Here is a 25,888-nt window from a genome sequence, read left to right on the forward strand (position 1 = left end):
TGTCCTTCGAAAATGCCACCGCGTGCGGCGCCGCTTGGATAACGGTACAAAATAGTAGGTATAGGTCTTGGAGAAGACGTATATACACGTGTTTAATGTATATACCATATAATGTACAGATGAATGTGTGAGCACATGAGAAATGCGAACAAAAAACAATGGGTCGCCAAGCGCGTAACAAAAAGCCGCTGACGAGATAAAACCGTGGCGCGCATGGTGTGCAATAATTATATTGTTTTATTATTGGTTTCGTATATTATATTGTTGTTTTTTTTTTGGACTAGGAGTTTGCAACGGAACCAGAGACCCAGAGACCCGCAGGCTTTACTGGATTGTAGTAATTTAAATTTTCGACAAAATTAAATAATTTTTCTCGGCCAGGAAGTCACGGCATATATCATAATACAATTATGTATATTATATTTAAATACATAAAAAATATTATAGGCGGAAACGAGTGGTTTCTATATTTTATTTGTATTATTATAATATATATTTTATATAACTGCAGGTTTGTTGCACCGCGAAGCACATATATTATATAGGTATTATAACGGTGAACGCCGACGCCGCTACCGCAATGGAGGCGGTCGCGCTGGAAGAAAGTGAAGAAGAAAGTGGACCGGTCCGAGTGAGGACTTTCGCTGACGTCAAAGACGCGGCGGCAGGCGCTATCCGTTACGTCACGTCCTCCTCTTCCTGTCCTAAGACTATATATTATGTGCGTAAACGAGGAGTATTTTTCTACTTCTTATATATAATATATATTATATATAATATATACTTTTCCCTCAGGTTTTGCGAACCTTCGAATTCAAAAAAACCTATCCACCTATTGTATTTGTGTGTGTGTGTTTATTATTATTGTTTATGTATATTTATACTCGCACGTTCAAAAATATAAAACATAATACACGCAACGTGTTATGCGCACTTCGGTTAAGTATATATTATGTGTAAATGTATGACTATATTTAATATGTAACGTTTTACGCATAAATGTGTACTCACTTTGCATCCCTCACAAGAGTGTACGCCGTAATGGAACCCGGACGCCCTGTCACCGCATACTCGGCACAGTACTGTGTCACCATCAAATTCTGAAACAATAAAAAAAAAACAAAAATTTTAACTTTGCTGTATTTATAATATATTTTAATATAATTATTATGTGGTAATATTATTTGTAATCGCTGGGCAGTAATTTATTGCCAGACAGCTCTATATAAATTAAATAAAAATCATCATAGCTAAATTATTTATCGTATAAACATTAGGTAATTATACAATAAAAATGCTGATCTAACCGGAAATTTCATTCGAATCCCGTCGGATTATCATCGTGACCGGCATCGCGCAACCAATATATAATAATAATCGATTATTTTGTGTATATAATAAAAGCGCGGACGTCTGAATAATATTAGTCCGGAAATCGCTGGCCCGTCGTCGTCGCACACCACACGATCAAACACTGAGGGTGTTTCGATGACCGAAGGGTGGCAAAGTGCCGAGGTGCGCGAGGGATGCTACCACCACCGCCGCGCTCCGATTGGTGACGGCAGATGGGGCCGTTCACGCCCACGGCGTTCGAACGGGCGGTGCACAGGTTCATCGACCTTGACTTAGATACCCGGTGGCCCGAAGGTCGGAGGATATTTCGCCGTTGCTGCGATCGCTGGGCGTTTAAGTCTTTGTGCGTCATGTATAACACACAAACTATCACATACTTAATAATATAATAAATCTTAATTTGACATCCCGCATATATTTAATGTATAGTACCTATTAAAATAACACGAATGTCCAATATCCGTCCGAGTTGGGGATAATATATGCGTATTTTCTTTTTCAGAAAACGGGTCGTTGTCCGGGTTAACGTCCGGTAGCGACGATGACGATTGCAGTGCCAAATGAATTCACAAATGCGGAACATTATAATATACTACATTAGGTACATTATATTGTTTGTAGTGATGACTGGCGTGTCGCGTGTAGTATATGCGTGCAGTGTGTGTGTGCCTATACAATGCCGTTGACCCATTATAATATTAATTATTGTATTATATATTATAATTGCGTTTGGCGAATAATACAAAACACTATAACATAATACACACGTAACGGACCTAAAAACTCGCGGCGGCGAAACTAGCTGGTGTAGTATTCGATGTGACCGAAAATCTTTAGGGGTTGTCCTTCGAACGCCTGATGAAATGTATGTCACATTATTATTATTATGAAAAAATAATAATAATAATGGTAATAATATATAAATAAAATTACACATACGACGGTGGTAGCGGTTCGATAACCTGAGATTGCCGTAACCTATTAGCATTGTGTTACGCGAGGAGAGGCCGTTGCACTTTCTCCGGTCCCCTCGCGCCGACCGTTGCCGTTTTTTTCTACTGCGCATTGGCCAACACTAGTCCTAGAATTCCAGCGAACTCCCCTCCACAATCACACCGCAAACCCCCCTACCAGACCGTCCGTTAATAAATTGGCCGGTTTGTTTATTGTTATACAATGATGTTTTTGCCTCAGATTCATAACAACACATAGCGTACCAAGCGTACCATCACTCAACCGCGTAAGTGTATTTAATATTAATATAGATCTTAAAATAGTGGGCTAAAAAAAAAATTCGACGACGATATGATCAAAAACGAAAAAAACCATTACACTTATACAAATTCTCGAAAAAATATTTTTCGATACATGATGGAAACTTAATTTAGATATAAAACAAATTATTTATTTGAAGGACTACCCCCCCCTCCTCAATGACGTAAAATAATAATTAAATATTATTATTATCATCACTTAAACAGTATGTTGACTCACGTCCAGTAGCAAGAAGAGGCTTAAGTACAGGTTGGATAAAAAAATAAAACCAGAGCGCCGCCAATAATACGGCGGGAGAGCGAAACGCGTGCTCCGCTAATATTACTGCACGCCGTCGCCGCCGTTGAGGCCGTTACGTAAGTAGCGACACGGTTACAGTCATGACCCAGTTCTGGGCCGTTGAACTGATCCCGGCGGCCGGGCGCTCGGGTCAAGCAACTCTCAAGCGGCGCACACCGCTCGCTCAAACGCTCAAACGCTCAATTCGCCGCTCGTACCACGAGTATGCAAGAGGCGCGCGCGCAAAAGCATTATATATTATATTTTAATTGGCCCGCAGCCCAGTTATACGCCGCTACCGTCAGACAATACGCGAGCGCACGCACAATAATAATAATAATAATAATAATAATAATAATAATAATAATAATTCACAATATAATATTATAATAAATATATGTGTACACTGAAACCAGTGAATAATAAAGTGTAACTATATACACTGTAAACGCATAATATGTAAAATTCAATTAACGGTGTATCGTTATTATTAAATTATTATTTATTACTATACATCGTTCGCCCTTGTATTACATATTTATGGAATTATGTCGGGGATTAACTCAAAACCGAAAACAAGGTATAAAAATTGATCGGTGAACAGGGCGGCGGCGGTTGGCTTAAAAAAAAACAAAAATTTCGCGCTAGGACTTCAGCACATCAAAATGAAGCGACTTTTTTTTTCAACCACTGATGGTGGTGGGGCGGGTTGCGTCCTGAGAGGGCGGTGCAGCGGGAAACGGCCCAAGGATCGGTCGTTGACCGAGCGCCCGATTGTGGGTCAACGCGGCCTTGAGTGAGTCTGTGTCTGGTCGCTCAATACTGTTGCGCATGTGCCCGCCGGCCCATTTTCGCGCGCGCTTACACACACACGCACTATTTACACGGTACAATTCGCCGTCGCGGTCGTTCGTAACGTTCAAACGTACACACGCGCGCGCACACGAACACACACACACACACACACATACACACTTAACGCTTATTATGTATATCATATACTCATACAATAACAGTGAGCGCACTCGCACTCTAATAATATAAACGTAACAAATAGAAGAATAAAAACGAATTTAGAAACTCAAAAAACACTCTGAAATAACAAATATTATTTATAATTAATTTTCACCCACCGTCCCTATGTGGGTATTGAAAAAAAATTATTGTCATTATAAGTTGTTGTTTTTGTTTTTTTACTCCCTTACCTTGCTTCAACGTTACGTCGTCTGTGGTATCGACTTCGTTTTGACTAATCATCGAGAAGAATGCGAGAAACTTTATTTAAATTTTAGATAGGTATACTTAAAGTAAATGTATGTTGTAGACGAATGACGATGTATTATGGCACATTCAAGCGTTAAACACCTTCACATATTATTATGATAATTTTGTATATTAAATATTGCTATCAATCGCTATTTCGTTTGCATATACACTGTTATTAATAATTGTTATTATTAGTATCGTATATAAACAGTATACATGTAAATAGATAAATAAAAGCACGTCGCGCCCGCGGTGCGTCCCGAAACGTTCTGCATGTGTATTGTGATGGCGCGCGGGGACCACCGAGGCGGCGGCGTGCCGGGCGCGCTCGGCGGCAGGGTCAATGTCCTTCACAGGCGTTCCAGGGTTACGCCACGGAGGGGGCAGAAACGATCGTCCCGAAGGGTTTGCTGAACGCCGCCACGGGCGGCAGAGCAGCGGTTGACGTCATGTATACACCACACGCGCACTCGGTATATACACACACCCACATATATTTATATTTGTGTATACATACACCGTGCCCGTTTCACCCACCCCATCGCTATAAGCTCACCATCCCTGTGTACACGACCCTTTGGGTACTTCATTCGCGGATTTCCTTTCAAAAATAATTCGCACCCCACGTGTACTACCGCGTAGTGAATAATATTCGAGGGAGGCCTGACGCGAAGGTGCTGCCACGCCGCGGACTTTACCCGACCGATAATAACAGAAGAGCAAAACGAGTGTTTACGCATATTGTTGTTGATTTATACAGCGCGCACGGGTTAGGCCCTATGCGCAATGAAACGGGTATCATATTATTATTATTTTTATTATACCGACAGCCTTAAAATATGGTACCTATACTTGAGTTACATCACTCTGTACAGTGATAGAGTCTGCAAACACACGCACACTGCAGGCCGGCTATAGTCTATAAAACGAGATTGGCAAACTGTGCAAACAAAATATCGTTGTTATTTTTATTTCTTTATAGCCATTTTTTAAACTCTAGTTAGATTATTAAATCGTAATGTGTTATCTACGGGTAAATTAAAATGTATTATATGTGTATACACAAACACAGATTACACGCGATGTTGACCCGAAAACGTAAATTTCGTGGCTTGATACTATTATTATGTACCTATATGTATACATTACATGCCAACAGTAATGCAGCTCGATAAGATATTATACTATAATAAATTTGCAACAAAAAAAATTCGTGATGGAAAAAAAAATTATAATTAGCATTGCCGGGGGCGACGTGAGTAAAATAAAAATACCACACGAACAGTACTACACTAGATGTGCCGTACACGGGGGCTTGCAAGAAAAAAAAAACAACTAAAAATAATAATAAAAAAAACCCGTCCAACTTAATAATACCAAAATATTTAATAAAAAATCATATCGAGGTCAGTGTACTTTTCTCAAAGTTCACAAGCACCGGGTCGTACACACGCACTGCAAGACGTGCGAGGGGGTGGCGGTGGAGGCCATACAGCGATAGCCTGTTGTGTGCGTATATACAATTTATATACACATGGATATATGTGTGTTTATGTATACAGCGTGTGCGTATGTATAAAAGTATAAAACACTATGTATACATACATACATACACGCGAATCACCGTCGGCGGTAGCGGCGCCCGGTGGCGTTAAACCGAAACAGAATGCACGTGACACGGAAAAGGGTTGATGAACTTTATGTGTGGCGCGACGACCGGGGAACAGGTCGGCGACTGCGTTACCACGGTTACCACGGTAGATATGACTATAGGAGGTAAGCGGAGACGTGCAAATTTTTGAATAAGAAGCCCCTCGTCGCGACGGTAGTATACGCACTATATATACGCACTTCCATTAACTATATTATAATATAATATAGGTATTAGGTACATTATACATTTATAATTATATTATTATCTTAAAGCCCCATTCGCGAGCGGTTCACATATCATTGTCATTATTATTATTATTATTATTATTAATAGCCCTGGGTGCACCTTGTCAAGTTTATGGTGCAGTAGTTACATAACGTCCACCTACCACCTATTATACACAACTCACTATATAATATAATATGTATATTAAATCCGATGATTTTTCCGATACCCAATAATAGTAATAAATAGTATATGTAACTGTGTCGGAAAGTGACGGTTTGAAAAATATTTTACTACCTATACCTACCACTATGGTAAAATGTCTCACGTGGGCTACAATATGTTACGTACAGAGCGGTGTGATAAAGGAAAAAAAATACGAACGGTCTCTCACCTTGCCAAATCTGGGTCACCGGTATTATATATTATATTTATTTATAATTTATATACATCGTTATATAAAGTATGCGCGCGCGCTTGCCCGTCATCGTCGTGGGGATTTTTACGCCGATATTCGGGTCAAGTCGGGCGGGGATCGGGGCGAACGGGACAGGGCATTGCTCTCGGTCACAAGGGCGCGCGTTATTCGGGTATCCCGTGGCAACGGCCATCGTCGAGCGACGAGAAGAACGGCGGACGGCCCGAAATATATACACACACACACACACACACACACACACATGATACACATATAGAAAATAAAAACATATCAAGGCCGCCGCCGCCGCCGATGGTTTATATTTAAAATTGGACACGAATCCCATAATGCATATTAAAATTTACGCGTGGTTAACGTCGCCTACCGGGTGGGATATAATATATTACAATGTAAGAATTATACAGCTGAACATGAGAACAATATATCATATTATCCTTAGCGAATATAATTAAAATCGACATAATATTCAAAATCATTCTCAATTATTATTAAGTATAAATACTATATATACGTTTACATACATAATATCTTCCTATACCTCGAAGTGTCTTTAAATATAATAAAATAATTATGTCCTATTATTGTATATTTTTATTTAGCCGCATATAACGGTTTAGCCGAGTTTTCACTTTGGTCGATGACCTCTTGCGCATTGCACACACGAAAGTGAAACTGGTTCGGAGTAACCGTACATAAAAAAATGATAATAATAATAATAAAAATAATAGTAAAAAAAAATATAATACTTTCACCGATATCATGGAGAACTCTCACTTTTTTAACGCGTTCCACCGGATCTCGCATAGGACTTCCTCTCGCCCCACCCACTCATCCTACCCAAACACGTATAAACCGCAACACGCGTCCCGTAACGAATCGTCCGGTCGTATATCGTTTCCCTTTTATGCCGAAAAATATCAGTTTTCATAGCTATCCCTCTCCGACCTCCACCGATTTGCGAACCGCATAACATACAGTATAGTATATAGTCGCATTGGCGGCAATGGGTATTGATAATAGAAACTCGCACAGTAAACTCGCAAGTACAGTAAATAGGATGATGATGATAATAATAATAATAATAAATACACAAGTGTGTGTGTGTGTGTGTGTGTGTGTGTGTGTGTGTGTGTGTGTGTGTGTGTGTGTGTCGATGGACGACGACGAAATTGCGCAACGCAGTTACGATTACGCGAAGGTGACAATGAAACAAATATGTATAATATAATGCTATTATATTTATTGTAATTTATAAAGAACATAATACGATAATGACGTGTGCACGCGCAGCAGAAGAGCGAGAGAGAACGACGGCACATATAATCATTGCCAAGAGATATTATATATTATACATTAATACACAAATAATATAATATGCAATATGTGTGCGTATTTTGTTCATTGTACACACTCACATAAGCACATTTCGTATTGAAAAACACCTTGACGGCTTATAATACACCAGAGCGCCATGAGCCGAGAACGTGCCACGGCGGCGGTGCCAATGAACTCGTGTCCTAGAACGGCGTGCCTGTGTGTGCGAACGCGGACGGTGCGCGGCCCGTGAGCGTTATCGCGAAACCTACACGGACCGCGGAGAGTCCGCCGCGGTAAGCGGGTGGGCGTAGGGTTCGGACGCGCGGCACCGGGCCATTCGCAACTAACATCTTGCCCCAGTTTCGGTCGAGTTGAATAACCTACGGGGTCCCTGTTGTGATTGCTGACCTCCTTCGGGCGGGCGAGCAAACGATCTCATGCACGCATGCGCAATTCCATGCATATATAACGCGTATAAAAACGAGCGCGCGCACGCACATAGAGACGAAACAACGCTCTCCCGAAAAACCCACGGCCAAATGCCGCCGCGGCGCGGGAGTCGGTTCACGGGGAGAGCAACGACCTGACCCAGATCGCGGGACTCGCGGTCACCCCCGGACGCCCCCGTCGCGCGGGCGACCCTCGGCGATCAACGTTTATTATGAGTTATGACACACTCTCTGCACCCCGAACCAGACCACCCACGACACCCACCCTCTTTATCTATTTTTTTAAAATTTTTTTTTTATTTTTCGATTTCATAAAATATGTAATTATGACAGAACAATAAATTATTAGTGTATAAAATATAATAATATACCTGCCAACACCCTTCCCAAGAGCAAATGTTCACCCGTCGTCTGCGGAGACCGATATTGATCGATGACGACATCCGCGGTGGGTTTGAAATTTATAACGGTCATGGTCTTAGCCTTTGATCAAAAAACGTTCTGAAATAGGTTTAGTTGTCCGGTAACCCAACCGTGGTTCAGACGATGACGTCCATTTATCGGCACTTTATTTTTTCTCGGAGGACGACAAAACGCACACTTGCTACAGCGAAATGAGAAGGACTCTGCACGGGTGTAAAGCTCGAAAAGTTTACGTCACGCGTTATTATTAAACTGCCGTGTTCGACGGCGACGATGACGACGGTTCGCGGCTTAAATCACTAATGCACTGGCGTACGCGCGTCGTAGTCGTTGCGACGGTGAAATTTAAACGTAACAAACTCGGAATCGCACTCTGCCGATAAGCGTACCTATAGTGTAATACCTGCAGGTGTATAAAGGTAGTGTGATATAATTGTCATAAATTAAAAAAAACTCAAGCGCACTGCAAGAAAACTGAGCCGAAATACGAGAAGACTTTACTAAGCGTATATTATAATATAAAATACTGTTTATCGTTACAAATGTTATAGTATAACACATGTATCGCGGTTCTGACGAGAGAACCGATTTGTGTAGCTGTCGAGATGACACTGAAAGTGAAAACCGTACCGGTACACGAGGAGCCAGTCCGTCCGTCGTTGTGTGACCGTCTCTCTCTCTTTTTCTCACTCTCTCTCCCCGTCTGATTGCTGTTCGCTCTCTCTACTCGCGCGAGAGACGTTGCTGTGGCGTTCGAGACCCGTTGCAATGGCGGTGGTAGTCGCGGCGGCGACGGTCAAGTGTAATATTATAGACGCGCGGAGCTCGAAACGAGAAATTTCTCCTACACGAGGCTCTTCGGTATAAAATGCAAAATAATAAAGCCACCGCTCCGCTTTCCCGCGAGAGTTCAATGACGTTGGTGCACTTTCACTCTCCCGAGGACCACGTCTTAACGGTTTATAACGGTCACAGTTTACTGCTACTATCATTATTATATTTATTATTATTAGTGTTTTATCCGTTTTTTCGTATTCCGATTCGTTAACAGTCGTTTTACTTTCACCGACTTCCATCGCTCGCAAGCGCCCCCGCGACCCCCATCTTGTCGACGTAACGGGTCAACAATTCGAAAACATGAGAGTCCGTTAACCCCATCTTCTCTCTTTCATTATTAAAAATTTTTTTTTAGAAAATCGGCACCTGACCGACATCAAGATCATCGTCATCGTCATCGTGGCCGTATCTAAATTATCCGTTACTTATAGACTTTCGCGAAATGAGGTTTGCAAAACAACCATCATCGGGTTAACCGTCTATTTGTATATAAGATATACCTATACGTATACAAAATAATATGCATACATTATTGCAAATGAGTACGAAAATAATAAAGTAGTATATTTAAATATCATAATACGCGATAAATAACACAAATAATTTTTTTATGTATAAACGCAGGGTCGACGAATTATGCTCATTTTCAATACATATAACGATATGGAGTTCTATCATTATTTGTATTAATCAGATTTATTATTATCATATTTAGTATTATTGGTTTGATTGTATTCTTGTAATTGTCGAACTATAATAGCTGTAGCTGAAAGTTCTAAATAAAAAAAAAAAAAAACGATATGGAGTTGATAACAAAATCAATTTATGAAACAGTTTGCCAAACGCGGTCAGGATGTTACACACATTATAATATTATTATATATTATAACTCTACTTGATAATTTAAAATAATTTAGCAATTTATGATTAAGAATTTAAATTCAATACAATTATATAATATATAATATTATGTATTCGAGTAATAGACAAATAATTAGAGTATAGGTACTGTGGTTAAAGATTTATGATGGGTTTTGCTGATATGAATGTAATTATGGCATTGTTTTGTCGAAATGCTTTTGTAAACAATATGCAAAAATAAGTACTTGGCATACTAAAATTGATTTTGACGTTAAAGTGCAGTGGTGTCATTGACTCTTTAAATGTATACTATAATTATTTTGTTACAGATAAGCCTATTTTTCAAGTATCTAATTTAAAGAATGGCACAACAACAAAAGTCAAATCACAATGGTGTCATTGCTAAATCGCGAATTAACTGATAAACGTTTATACAGTAATATATACAAATGTATACTATACATATTGAGCAATAGCACAAAACATTTTTCTAAGAAGTTAACCGAATACAGCATGTTTTGTTCAACCATACTTTACTATAAAATTATATTCAATGAGTAATTCGGTTTGATACATTTTTTAATCGATGTATTAAAAATGGTTTGTACATTGAACAGTACCTATATTTTATACTTCTGAGCGTGTATGTTGTATATATGAATGTATATATATATATATGGATTAGGTTCCCTTGAACTCTTTGAACGACCGCTATTAGCCACCTGTCGTATACTAATTTCAATTACCAAATAGTCCTATAATAAGTATAAATTACAGTGTTTCAAAAATATTAAATTCCAAGGACACAGTTGTACGATACACTATATTACCTATATTCGTATATATTATGAAGTATGTACAAACATCTATAAGGATATATTATACATTTTAATACAAACACATATAAATATTTTACATGAACAGTATGTATTTGTGTAGATAAATAATAATTCACAGTAACAGATAGTATTTATACACTTAACAAATACTATCATGGAAAAGAGTGGAGACTTGAGAGGTATAAAGTCGCAAAAATGTGTATTTATACATGTCATATATTTACACAATTTCATCCGTCATTTTATTCGTCCTTTTATCACTAACTTTATAGAAGTATTAAAAATAGTATACAGAATGTTCCAAAAGGTCAGTATCACCCCAAAGTAGCTCTATGAGACCGTGACACATCAATAAAATATATTTGATTTTAATGCTGTCTTCTCAAATGATAGTCTAAAAAAAATTCCAATTTTATGGCATTAATTTTCTTATAGATTTAACTGTTGAATAAACAGCCATTTTATGTTATTTAGGACTTCATCGCACATAAATAATTATAGTTTTTATACACATAAAATATAATTTTACGAGGTATTGCGCCTCACAGCCCAATCATTTTAATCAATATTTTTTTTATCGAACTAATATCGAAAATAAATATTTAACTATTTTGAGCTGAGGAGACATTATTTTGATTCAACTTCAAGGCCTCGGCATAAAGGCGTAGAAGAATCTTAATAAGTTAAATGTGATAAAATTTAAACGCAGTCAATGGTGTGGGGATAAATTTATAAACCCCCCCCCCACACACTCGAATGGCTGAATTTCAGTTTACTTGCCACGGAGGTAATTAGATTGATACGGGACTGACTTTTAGAACATACTATAATAATACCAAATGCTCATCATTACAAATGACGGCGAAGCATGTGTTTAATATGTTTATAATGGTTTGCAACGAGATCATGTAATACACAAATATATTATACATGAGTGTAATTATTGTTGATAATCGTTTACAGGTGCATGGCCTCTAAGTAGGATGTATGAAAAATAAACAGTTGCCAAATATAATTTGAACCATTACAAGCGGATGTTGACTTTCGATACGCAAGTTTATATAACCATACACATAATATGTATACATATATACATTATACACCCAGGCATTGTTATAACTTTTTTTTTCTTTCCATGACATATGTGCTCGCCCGCCGCTGTCCTAGGTAACATGGTTAGTTTTAATATTATTGTATGCGTAAATACGTTTACACTGTGCATACACACAATGTAGTCATATACCTAGGTATATACATATTTACCCAATTGATAAGACCATGCAGTGTGTCAATGTGGGTCAAATACGGTATTACGGGGACGTTGGCCCCTCGAACAGCGCGTTATTATGTGTTATAATTTGTCCAACCAATAACGATAAAACAACAAAACAAAAATCAGTAAAAGTATCAAATCGCGACTACTATGCCCAATATACTGTATGAAGACGCTGTAAAAAGGGTGAACGGGGAGTGGGGAGTCCCGAGAAACGGTAAAATGGATTTCGTGCCCCGATAGGAATATATAGGCGAACGAGAACAAGTGCCACGTTCTCAGGACTCTTGCAGAGTGAGAGAGAGAGAGAGAGAGAGAGAGAGAGAGAGAAAAAGCGGTCACTGCCTCCGAAGAAAGCGAAATTTCCTTTTCGCCGGCCGATCGCGAGCGCCGTCGACCGGAATGACGCGGATGAGATTTCTCCGTTACTTTCGTTTCGAAAACGAAGGTGAAAAAAAATAATTGTACCTATAACCGTACGACTGCGGCGGCGGCAACGACTATCTTCTAACGGGACTCCGGTCGTAGACACTCACACACCGTACATAGAGGTATATTTAAGCATAGACGGGCCGCGGCGGGGACATAATAATGGAGATCGCCGTACGGGAAAACTGGTTGAGTGTTTTTGCGTCTCGGGAAACGAAGACGACGACGACGACTACAACAACAACAACAACAACAACAACAACAACAACAACTACCGTTGTCTTCTGAGGAAACGAGTCGCGTCTATAAGCGAGAGAAAATTTAAACCATACATGCGTATACGGAGCGGTGAAAATAATAAGAATAAAACAACTACATCAGTATATAGGTACATAGCTATATATATACACTTGGCTATCTCATCCGTAATAATAATATAACGGCACAAGCGACAACAACAACGATGACGATGATGACGGAGGTGATGAATATTCTCCTAAGTATATCATATTATGATACATCACCCACTCTCTTGTCTTTTAATTTTTTTGTAATGCGTTAGTGTAGTACAACGGAGGTATCGCTGCAGGAGTTGATGTTATAGATAATCTTATAATTCTTTCATACGTAAATAATAATAAAAAAAATATAATATAAAATACGTAATGATCGGCTGTCGTTGAACGTCGCCCTACTAAAACCGCGGTTCAATGTATCCCATACAATATAAAACTATACCTTAATACCTACGAACAGTATGTGGGTAGAGTGACGTCATATAAATTAGGTAGTATATTACGTGTACACACGAATATAATAGTATGTCAACGTGTAACTCGTGTAAGTATTAATATTATAATATACACGACTACTCAACATTTGATGTTCGACGTTTTCACAAAATTAATTTATAACTTATTTGAGGTGCCTACGTTATTATTCCAGATAATAATTTTCAAATATTTCATAAAATATTTTAATCTTTACATGACAATGGTATACATATTATCATAGGATACAGTGACGCGTTTTTGAATACACGACCGACGAGATATTTTAAGCGCGCAAAACACACACACATACATGCACACGTGTATTGAAAAAAAACCCGCCAAGGTTTTACTTTATATTGAAAGCATTCAAAGGTCATATATTCGTGAAATTATACATCTGTCTCTTTTAAATATAGACATGGCGTTTCGCGCCGAACACTGCAACAGACGTGAACTGAATTCAAAACTTTTATGTTATATATATGTTTTAGTGTTTTACACATTCTTAGAAGTGGACCACAACACGTATTTCAGCTAAATTGTATTATAGCTGTAAGAAAAAAAAGCCAGTCAACTAAATTCATGTAGTATCCATACATATTATTAACCTATTTACCTATATAGAAGTTTATACATCTAGCAGAGTAAAACATTTTGACCTACTATGCGAGAATCGAACGACAAACAATATAATATTGTACTAGGTATAGCAAATCGATATTATCATGTCAATTTACAAAATGTTGACTTGGTAAAATTTAAATTTAGGCTTAAATACTTAGTCCGCAAACCAATGGTTTAAAATGCCTACAGTTTGTGTGACCAGATGTATTCGACGTTTTTAAAGTTGAGTATATTTTCTAACAAATAGTCTTCAAAAAAAAATTATTACTTTGGTTTAAGCGATATTATTTTAAAACGAGTTTATGAGAATAAATTATCGGCTACGTCACGTATAACAATAATAACTTGACAGATGATCAGTATAATATTAATATACTATTATATTATTAAATTACTCGAACCATATACACACAATAATATTATGTTCAAATTGGTTTTAAACATATAATGATCGCCGATGGCCACAATGGTCGACTGCAGTTAAGGAGTATATACATAATAATGATTACTATAGGTACCTACGCGTGTACAATATATTATATATTTTATTATATGGATGGACAAAGTTGTTCGATTTCCCTTTTCTGAGGACGGTCCTTTCGATTTTCTTAAAAAACAAACCGCCCATAACTCCTAAACTGACAACAATATAATATATCCATTTGCCGATGACCTTCTGGACCGAGACGTCGGCGACCGACAAAGGCCCGACACCGACCGGTCGGCCGATGGACACACACATACAATGGAAATATTATTACCAATATATACGACTCGGCGGCGTGGCGGTCGACGACAAGACGAAGATAATCGTTTTATTTTCAATCAACCCTTTCGTCCTACATATAGTAAATACGTGCCGCCGCCGACTTGACCTTGTTACGGAGGGCACACGTTATACGTGTTATATTATTATTACACATATTATACATAAGTACGCACCGTTTATGTACCTTTATACCTATAACGTACACACATAATAATAATATAATATTATCATAAAGAGATAATAACGCCGCGCGAGAGGGTGAAACGAAGACCGGTCGTCCTTCACGCGTAATTTCGGGTCAATCACATCTGACCCCGAACAGTCTGTGGAAGACCCTTAAAAAGATAATAAAAATATTTGTACATAGGTACACTTGCGTTCAGTAATAAACCGACTGACGCCGCCGCCGTCACTGTATACTTATCCCATTCTTGTTACATATTATGTGTGCCTATACATACATGCGATGAAGTATTTTTCATTTTTTTAATGTTTTTACAACGCCCCTCCACCGGGTCAAAGACTCGCACCGCCTCGGTGTATTGACCTATATAAACTATACCGCTGCCGGACAAAGGCATTTAATACCGCCGCGGGTCGTATGTGATTTTATTGAATGCGATTATTGAGACCGTATAATATTGTATTCGTATATCATGATACCTGCACACACACACACACACACACTCCACGGCGTTAATAAATAATATGGCGGTAGGCATCCCGCGTCGAGTCGAATATAATAATAATAATAATAATAATAATAATAATAATAATAATTATTGTTACGAATTCAATGGCCGGGTTGTCGACCTCGCCGCCGCTGCTGTCGTGCGTCGCAAAAATTTTAAGTGGGACAAAAACAAAAAAAAAAGCTGCAAATTAAAATGTAAGTAATCGAATTGCGCACTACAATATTTATATTCTGTTAACGTGTCCAAAACGGAAAAAACAAAAACATTCGACGAACAACAATCGCGATGATTGATGATAATATTATTAAGTATCAAATCCGTCGGTAGTTCGCATGCGCCTGGACCGGTGCCGGGTAGGCAACGCATTTCGCATGTGTACACTAGGTACAAGGTTCAAGTATTCGGGCGGCGATTAGGTGCCATTCCGAAAAAATAGATTTTAACCATAAATATTCTTTTCTTCATGCGAGATGACTACGACGGTAGAAAATTTAAAACGTTGAATTAAAATAATATTTGTTGATCAAAAACATCAACAAAACGATCGAGACGCTTAATCGCTCATAGTGGCCTCCGCGGTTATTGCGCCTCTCTACTCGGCGTTTAGTCGCATGCTACTAGTTTTGAATTGGCACCTAGAGCGCGCCACCGCACGCAAGTCCGCAACTGTTTACATGCTATCATCAGAAAAAAAACCACTAACGACTCGTTGAACAGTAATAGTTATTATTATATCATTATTATACTAATTTCAGACGCAGGTAAAAACATAATATTACGTTTTATCTTTCGATAATCGAATTTATACACCAAAACTAGAATTTAATTTTTACGACCAGACAAATAATAGAATCGGTTTGAAATATTGCATTTATAGTCCCTTAAAAAATACCGATAGGCAACAGAAGCGTTTCGGAGATCGGAGATATGAGGCAGGGAAAAGACGATAGAAATTAAAATAATAACCTTGACGTAACCTGCGGCAGTGCGTTCGATTTTCATCTGCCATGCCAGGGGTGAGCTTCCATCCACGGCCCACCCTGTCTTTAAGGATCCAAGAACACATTTCAAGCAAAACATAATATGTAATAATTTTAATACAGTGTTAATCATTTAAATTGCCGAAAAATGTTGAATACCCCTGTGTCCTGAGTGACAACGACACTTGCAGAGCGACGACCCTCGTGCGTCACCAGCCCCGTCGGCTGTGTACTTTTATTACAAGCGTTCGGTGGAGCATCCATTTCCCTACGGGGCCGCTGAGGGCGACTACCACAACCACGGTCACAACGGCGGCGGCGGCGCCCTTGAGAAACAAGTTCAAGGGCTACCCCTATATTATTATGTACAACCATAAAATTATGCGCGTCACCGAACATCGTCAATTATTCAAACTCAACACCAAACAAACCGAACGTCTGTCTCCGCGATAATAATATCGTACCTATATCGTACGAATATGCGGGCAGTGGTGCAGAGCGTTTATTATTATTACGATGCGCCATCGAATTGTATTAGTTTCGAATGGTTCGTTTGAACACTATTGTCTTACAACAACAAATATGTTTTAAATCCACTTTGATTATCAAATAATAACTTCGCAAAGCGTAAAGTATCACTGGTACATATATTGTGGGCTAGGGAGAGGGGCTATTAGAACCACCTAAACTGCCACGTTTTCCTAAATCAAGTCTTCATCAAGTATATAAGTAAATATAATTTTAACTACAATTTTAAAATTAAACCCAATAAAAATTAATTAAAAGAATAATTATTTAATATTATGTTTTTGAGATATATGTAGTACTTGTTTCTGAAAGGTGATATAAATACAGACGATAAGAATTGTTGTATTTTCCGGAGGAAATATGACAAGAGACAAATATGCAACTCAACCGTGAAATATTTTACCGCAAAATAACTATGTGTATTTGTCAGCTACTCTGTTTGCTTAGTAGATATAAAATCTAAATTACATAATTCATGTAAAAATTGTAAAAAATTGTAAATAATAATTCGTATTTATACGTCGTAGATGTTATTGATATTTGTACTGTAGATAAGGATGTGGGGCTATACACCACGCGGTTTTTTAATCAATACTATAGGGGGGGGGACTTGGGTTCGTCCGAAAAATTTGAGCTATTCTCGCCTACGCGGCAAGGATGACATAATAATAACAATAACAACAATAATAATTTCGTCTTTAGCGTAGACAGTACAAAATAATATCATAACAATATACTATAATAGTGTTGCATAGTGGAAAACGCCCACTACTGCACCGACTCGTACCATGACGACTAAGCGGCGACTCGTACCACTACAACTACTGCTGTACACCGCCGCCGGACGTAGATGACGGCGGTGTGGCAGCGGTGACGCGCGGTCAACAACCGCGCGCGCGAAACGTGACCGCATAAAAAAATTCATGCGGTCCGCCGACGAGTGGGTGGGCAGGAGACTTGTGTGAGAGGGGGCGAGCCGGGGGCAACGCGTTTACATCAAGGGAAATTCGAGTACGAGCGTCTATAGAACCGTGCGTTTGACGAGCGTTTATAAATTTCATTTTTACGACGGGTTTCTCGTGCGACAACGGAAGCCTTGGAAAACGATATTATATTTTTTTCGCCAACACACTATACGCGAGGGTGGAGGCCTACAAAATATATAAAAATATATATATAAACAACAATAACAACGCTGCATCGGAATGACTGCAAAGGTCTGCGTGCGTACACATAACGCGGGGGAGTGTATACGCGCGCGCTTGTGTGTGCGCGTGTATACGCGCGCAAGCAGGCTGGGGCGTTGCTATGGACACGAGACGGTTGTTTACTGCGCGGCGACGGGGGACCTGCCAATGCAGACGAAACCGCCGCGGTCGCCCGCTATAAGCTTATACTTAGCCGGTTGCATCGCGCTTCCGACGACGACGGCCTGGCGCGCGCTTTTTATATATACGCACGCACGCACCCACGCACCCACACCCCTTTTCTCGTCTCGCTATTTCTCTACCCCTATTTTTATTTTATCCCTCATCTCTCTCCCGTAGCCGTCGCCGTCGCGCCGTCCCTAAACGCGCGCACTGAACTTATTTTTAAGGGTTCCCAGACGCGCCCGCTATGTATATATATATATACACAATATATACATACACCCATAGTACGGGGACGCACCCCAAGCGCAGACTATATACGCGTATAAGGAGCAATCGATACGTCGCCGGTGCGAAGACTGCATTTACGACGACGCCGACATGGCGGGACAGGATTACTGAATAATACTACGAAACCATTTTATTACTACAACAACTAGTAGTATACTACAAGTGATTCTTCGCAGACAAAAATTATTCAAGTCGAATGGGCACGTGTTTAAACCGAACATTTTTGTAGTATAATATAATGCTTAACACAATATTGTATTACATTTGATGAAATTTGACGAGACTGTATAATAATACAGATGATAAACTATAAAAGAGTAATCGTTTATGATTGCTGTGTTGCAGATAGGGACCACTGCAGCAGTCGTCCAAGGAAGTATTATACACAGCGAACACGCATTATTATGGAAACCAGGGTGTGTCATCTTGGTGTGTCTACGGCCGTGTCTCGGGGTGTAATACCTACTCGAGCGTTGACTCGCACGCCGCGGCGCCGAACCGAGTCAGTCGAAACACCAAAAACGTATATTATAAGTTATAACGTAATGAAATATTATACAAAGACCGTTTTATCTATGACGTATAATACAATATTCATCTATACCAAGGTTACTTATACGTTTTTTTTAAAAATTCTAATTCTTATAATCGAATCACACTCCGCGCGGCAAGTAAATAATATATCGAGTGCCCCTTCTCCAGATCTATTCCATTAGATTGCCAATGATGGTGTTCAATTGATTTGGCCGTGAATGTTATATATACATTGCTGTTTCAAAGTCACTCGATGGCGGCGCGCATACGATAAAATAAAATATATATGTATACGAGGCTAGACTCTCGCAAGGCGTTCGCCGGTCGATCGACCGAATTAAATAATAATAATATACCTGCATGGCTATGTATGATATGTGTACTACATTTATTGCATATACGACGAAGACCGAAGTGGATTATCGATTTACTTCCACCCTCGGCGAACGGCCTAAAAAATCTAAACTCTTTACGCTCTTGGAATGCGCGATATACACACATGCATAATAAAATATGTTATAATATATACAACACGTACGCGGCGGCATAGGTTGCGGGGGCTGGCTATAAGCATATAATAGTTCTGACGGATACACGACGTTAAACATGCACGCGGGTTATTTTTGGGGACATGTGCGAAATATTTCGTCGAGTAAAGATATAATATTATATAGACCACGCTGTGGGAGATAAAAGAAAATATAATGTAGGCGAGCACCGCGTGTGTGTGTGTATTATTGTTGTTGCCGACGTATTGCACAACAGCTGCCGGATGGAGAAATAAATAACAATTGGGACGTTCCCGACACCACCGTCACCGTCTACAACCCTATCGCGGATTTTTACCCTTTCTCGCCATTATCGTCTGCGGTGCAAAAGAAAAATACCATATAACATGTGTTCTACGTATGCGACCTTCGTATTTCAGGTAAAGAGAATAATGAAATAATAATTATGGTTGTTGATTGTTCGTGTTCTACTCTTTCACAAAAAAAAAAAAATCGTACTAGGTACCAATATTGCGTTCACCTTCCGCAGCCGCTGCAGACGTCGTCATCATCGCCGTCATCGTCGGAGAGGTCGACCTTCTGTCGGGGCAACAATACCGGCGTGAGATGACCGTGAAACTATACGATACTTACCTGTTTAGGTGCTCGCCCGGTTAAGAGGTTAATAAAAAAAACAAAGCCATATATTATTAAATTTATATGTGTAACAGCCTTGGACCCGAAATCTCCCCAGACGTTTCCCTTTCTTGAACCCTTAACGAAGGTCACTGACCATTTTTTTCTCTCGAAAAATTTCAATGTCGACCCCCGTGGTTTTATGACCGCGGAAAGCGTTTTCGTTTTCTACATGCTTACTATTATACTTGAGAACATTTTATTATTGTATTATATTATCATATTATGTATACACGCAATAATACGTCTGTCGTCACAGTGATGTGGTACCGGCTGCGAAGCAACGACTGCGTGCGTATGATAATAATAATATAAAGAAGAGTCGCTTCCCGAATGAAAGACAGAGGGGAAAAAAAGTGAAACCCCGAGGAGACGCCCTTCGGACGAAAACGCACCCGCAGGGTGTTTATAGACAAGCGCGCGCACACGCACACGAACGCAACCCCATTTTTGGAGATCGAAAGGGTTGCGGGTGTGCATACTCGCCTATATAAATGCAGCATATATATATATATATATATAAATATATTATCTATACACACATATATACAAGTACAAATACCATGTCGTTTCGCACCTGATGTTTTTTGCGCGCACCCCTCCACTCCCAGCAGATGGAAATCGGGTGTATAACGCAACGAACGAATGTATATAACAATAATATAATGTAACATATTATTATTACTATACATAATAATATATTATATTATATAATATACAATATACACTATTGTGCCCGCTGTAGCGGCGTCGGCACACCTGAACAAAATAATATAATATTGAGAATGGAAGAGAGAGAAAACATCCCTCGCCATTTCGTCGTCGACGGCGGGGGCGGGTGACGTAACCACCCGGCCGTCCGCATTAATATGTGTACCGTGTGACTACCGTCGTGGCCAAGTTCGGCGGCGCACGCAACGCGCAAACATTGACCTTATATTATATTATTATTATACCGCAGCCGTCGCCGCGCCGCCGCCTGCACCGCTGCAGCCGGCGGCGGATGGTTCACTGTCCTTCGTAGATCATTGGACTTCCCTCTCCACGTGCTTACCTACTGTGTAATAATATTTTTACCCTTGCCTATTGCACACACATATATAATAATATGTACATTATACAACCTAACCAACTCCGATCCACGCGAATGACGTACCTGACGTAGCATTGCGCGATAAACAGCGTTTTTATGTATTTAGTACGACGCAAAAAAAACATTCCTGTTGCTCCGGGTTAGTAGAAGTGTATCTACAACGAACGCTGTTTGTTGTTGTTTTTTTTCTGTGGTAACGACCAACTCGTTTTACCACCGGAAACTATGTACACGCTGAGACCGATTGCGATTCGTCAGGGTTTTACTATATATTTACATCTGTATATATAAATATATTTATTATACAAGACGTAATTGTGCGCTGCACGAATTATTGACCTGAAAATCTGACTAAAACTAAAAACGATTTCCAGTACATATTTCTATATTTACTCGAGCGCCCGGAAAAAATAAAAATTAGTCTATCATCATCGTCGTCTTATCCTATTCCGCAAACGACAACGCCACCTCGCCGCCCGAATTCCATCATACATAATATAGTATTAAAGATAGTGTGCGTACGTTTTATCTCGTGTCAATATTAAGGTCGAACAAATTAAATCATATTATTATCTCCGTGCTACAAAGTAACTTACAGTGTATTGTACACAGAGTATAAACAACATTAAATAATATGAAACGTAAGACTACAGATAGGTATACAATACATATGTTACGTTTCTAATAGAAACAATATTTAAAATTTAAACTGATTAAATCGTTATCAGACAAGTTATGATTGTAAACACGCACCACTACCTATCGTTTAAATGTTGTAAATTCATTGATTATATATTAAAATCGGTAGAAATAGAATTTTAACAACACGGTATTTTAATAGATGGCACACTTCAAACGTTGTACTAAACATACATTATAGGCTACAATTAATATTAGCTATTCTGAATTACTGCGACAAACAATATCAACAAATTATTATGGCTTCTCGTACGTGAGGAAAACGGCCACGGGCTAAACACGCGATTATACATATTAATATAAGATACAAAACGAATATCGAAGAAGCTACTGAAGTGAAAGTGGTACTGACATCTGTGGGTGCACGCGGCTCTTAAAGAATTTAGGATCCTTTCATTTTTATTTTTGAAAATGTATTTTAATTCTTTTTCTTGCACTACGAGCCACGAGGTCACATCTCATTACTTTCTCGACTAATAATTCTCATGGTACATCAAATTATAGCTACCTAGTACACTACAAATTAAATTAATTTATAACTTTATACGTATAATAAATTAATTATCGTTTACAGATACATTACTATCACATTGATTATTTTTGAGGCAATTTGTAAAATCATATTTAATACGAAATTATTGATAATTAGATATTGCTATAATAGACATTATACAAAGCTCGTAATTCGTATTTAAGGGTCAGAAATATCATTAAATACGGGCATTTCTCAATACTAAATTAATAAATATTACACCTATTAATATATTAAATTATAATTTTAACCAGCAGACTGCAGTTACCCAGTTGATGGACCATTGGAGCAGAGTTTAGGTTACAAAGCGAACGTGTCAATTAAATGTTTTAGGGGTCTTCCGGTCCAAGATTTAATGTTAATACTTAATTATAAAATAATTAGTTATGTCGGAAGGTCAGAAGAGATGTTGCTAGCGATGAAATGAAAATATAATCAAATTCACAAGAGCAGTCGAGCATTAAGGTATATGTTTAAAAGAAATTCAAAAACACGATTTCTAAAACGAAAAATTGAAAGACAGTGTTTGATGGAGAAAAAAAATTACCGTCATAACAATAACAAACGAAAAGTTAATAATAATCATAGCAAGCCGTGTGGTAGCAATATTCTCACGACGTTGCGAATAATGCCGCCGCCGACTAGCGTTGTGCGGTGGTTCCCCGCCCAAACCACGGTTAAGGTCGCGATGAACGTGTGTGCAATTTTTGCCGGTCTAGACGCGATCGCGACACTTTTCATCAGTGGGTTTCAAAACACACGTTGTCGTTGTTATTTTAATTACGAAAACATGACATAATTTTATCTGTTATACACACGTGGACCCAGTGTCATTATTGAAAATATTTATCACACGAATTATTCGATATAAATTCTCGGGAATGTTCTTTTGGGTGGCCGGACATTCGTGTGATATTATACTAGGTATGTATTATACTATTATTATGTAGGACACGTGTATTTTTCCGGACTATAATAAATTAATAATATACCAGTAGTTATGTAAAAATAGATGTATAGTGCCAAGTCGCAATCGCGCGCGACCTCGATGACGCTATTTGCCGATAAAGTATTATAGGGAAAAAAACGTTAACCAAGCGAACAGTAGTTGTCGAAGTTCAAGTTTAAATTAACGTATGACCCTGACGAAATAAAATGTAATAGCACTTGAAACACAACGTAGGTAATGACAATGAGTATTAACGTACTTATTACATGGTAATAACCGTGGGCCAGAATAAAAAAAAAGGTTTCCCAAAACGTTTTCGATTTTCGATTAGACAAATCTTCAACAAACGATTATACTTAATAGATAATACACGTTTGGGAAAAATACATAATAATATTAATTACACGACTGAAACCGAGGAAAACACGAGCGTCCAGCCTATGTATAAGGTACATCCATAATAATATGGTTTGACGGTATCTTGGGAGTATTTTCGGCGCGCGTGAAAACGAAAGCAAAACCTTCACCTGTCCACCGAAAACCATCGTTTCCCTTTCAGATCTTTCACCGGCGCGGCGCCACTTTCACTCTAAATACCTCTCCGTGACAGGGCGACGACCGCGTTGTAACGATTAGCACAATTTCGAACCGCACGTGTATAGTACACGGGTATTGCACCGAAATGCATTTTGCAGACAAAAAACATTATACTTGGATGACGACGAACGCGAGTGTTGCTTAATATCAATATACTAAATTTTAATTTTTCTTAAGTAATAATAAGGGAGATAACAATAAATCATTATATTTAGGTATTTACCTAAGTCCGGTATGGAGCTTGTCGGTTCCTCGGAGAGCATCGGAGGGCTTCGGCTGTACTCCGTCTTGATCGTCAGGGTGGCTGCCGACGGGACCGGCTTGCACCGGGGGCCCGGGGCCGCGGGTGGGCGCATCGTAGCCGCTGAAGACGACGGCGGGGCCGGTGGCAGCGAACAGCGTTGCTGCTGCTGTTGTTGTTGTTGCTGTTGTTGTTGTTGTTGTTGTTGTTGTTGTTGTTGTTGTTGTTGTTGTTGTTGTTGTTGTTGTTGTTGCAGCTGCAGCTGAAGGTGATGGTGCTGCGCGGGCGGAGACGGTACTCCACCGCTACCTGTCGAAGACGACACGACGCCTGGCGATTGCGGTACGCGAAAGTCACCACCGTGTTGCTGCTGTTGCGACGGCTGTTGTTGCTGTTGCTGCTGCTGCTGTTGCTGCTGTTGGTGTCTTTCGGCGCTGTACACGTGCATCAGTACGCCCGAGCTGGTGACGACTTGAGACAACTGCATTTCGACGGTTCCAGCGGGGGTGGTGTAAGACGAGCGTAAAAAAAAAACGAGACCGAAAAATTCGACAAAACAAAAAGAGTACGCAAATTAAAAAACCCAAACTCGCACACGATGATATGATATATATTATCAGAACACGAAAAGATTATTGCCACGATAATCATATAATTGTATCATCGCGATTCGCACTGCACGACGCACTAGTGGACGGTGTTCAACGGACGACGGCATACGTGTACGTACTCGCTGCGGTGGACGACAGAGGTAAACAGACGGACGGACGGATGATTGAGGGCGAAAAACCCGGGAACGATGGTATAAAAAAAAAAAAAATTGGAAAAAACGAAAAAACGAAATACAAAACAACACACTTCGCGCGCGCACACTGCACCGTGTGTACTCTCGTACAATCGTCGTAAGTAAATTAGTCGTCGGAACGCACGCGGCGTGCTGCTACCGCTGGCGGACCGGGAATGAAAGTGAGCGCGTGTTGCGGCAGTGGTGTCTCCCCGATGTGCGCGGCGGCGGCGCGCTCTCGCTACACCGTGTGCGTGCGTGTGTGCGTGCGTCGTGGTGTGCGTGCGTGCGTCATAGTGTGCGTGCGTGCGAGCCGGTCGTGCATG

General features: G+C 39.5%; 1 protein-coding gene across 4 annotated transcripts in view; it reads right to left on the reverse strand.

The window, feature by feature from the left end:
• Positions 1-25,748, reverse strand: part of LOC111028126 (nuclear hormone receptor E75-like) — a 36,160-nt gene extending 10,412 nt beyond the window's left edge. Inside the window, exons 1-2 of one of the 4 annotated variants that reach the window (XM_022306663.1) lie at positions 24,761-25,748; positions 1,012-1,100 (exon numbers count right to left, since the gene is read on the reverse strand). In XM_022306663.1, coding sequence (XP_022162355.1) covers positions 1,012-1,100; positions 24,761-25,265 — 594 coding nt within the window. In that variant the 5' untranslated portion in view covers positions 25,266-25,748. Of the gene's footprint in view, positions 1-1,011; positions 1,101-1,307; positions 1,369-4,112; positions 4,387-8,628; positions 9,299-24,760 lie in introns of those variants that run through there. The other 3 variants (XM_022306664.1, XM_022306665.1, XM_022306666.1) reach the window with 3 other exon arrangements.
• Positions 25,749-25,888: the final 140 nt, after the last annotated feature.

Source organism: Myzus persicae, unplaced genomic scaffold (genome assembly GCF_001856785.1).
Source record: "Myzus persicae strain clone G006 unplaced genomic scaffold, MPER_G0061.0, whole genome shotgun sequence".
Taxonomy (NCBI): domain Eukaryota; kingdom Metazoa; phylum Arthropoda; class Insecta; order Hemiptera; family Aphididae; genus Myzus; species Myzus persicae.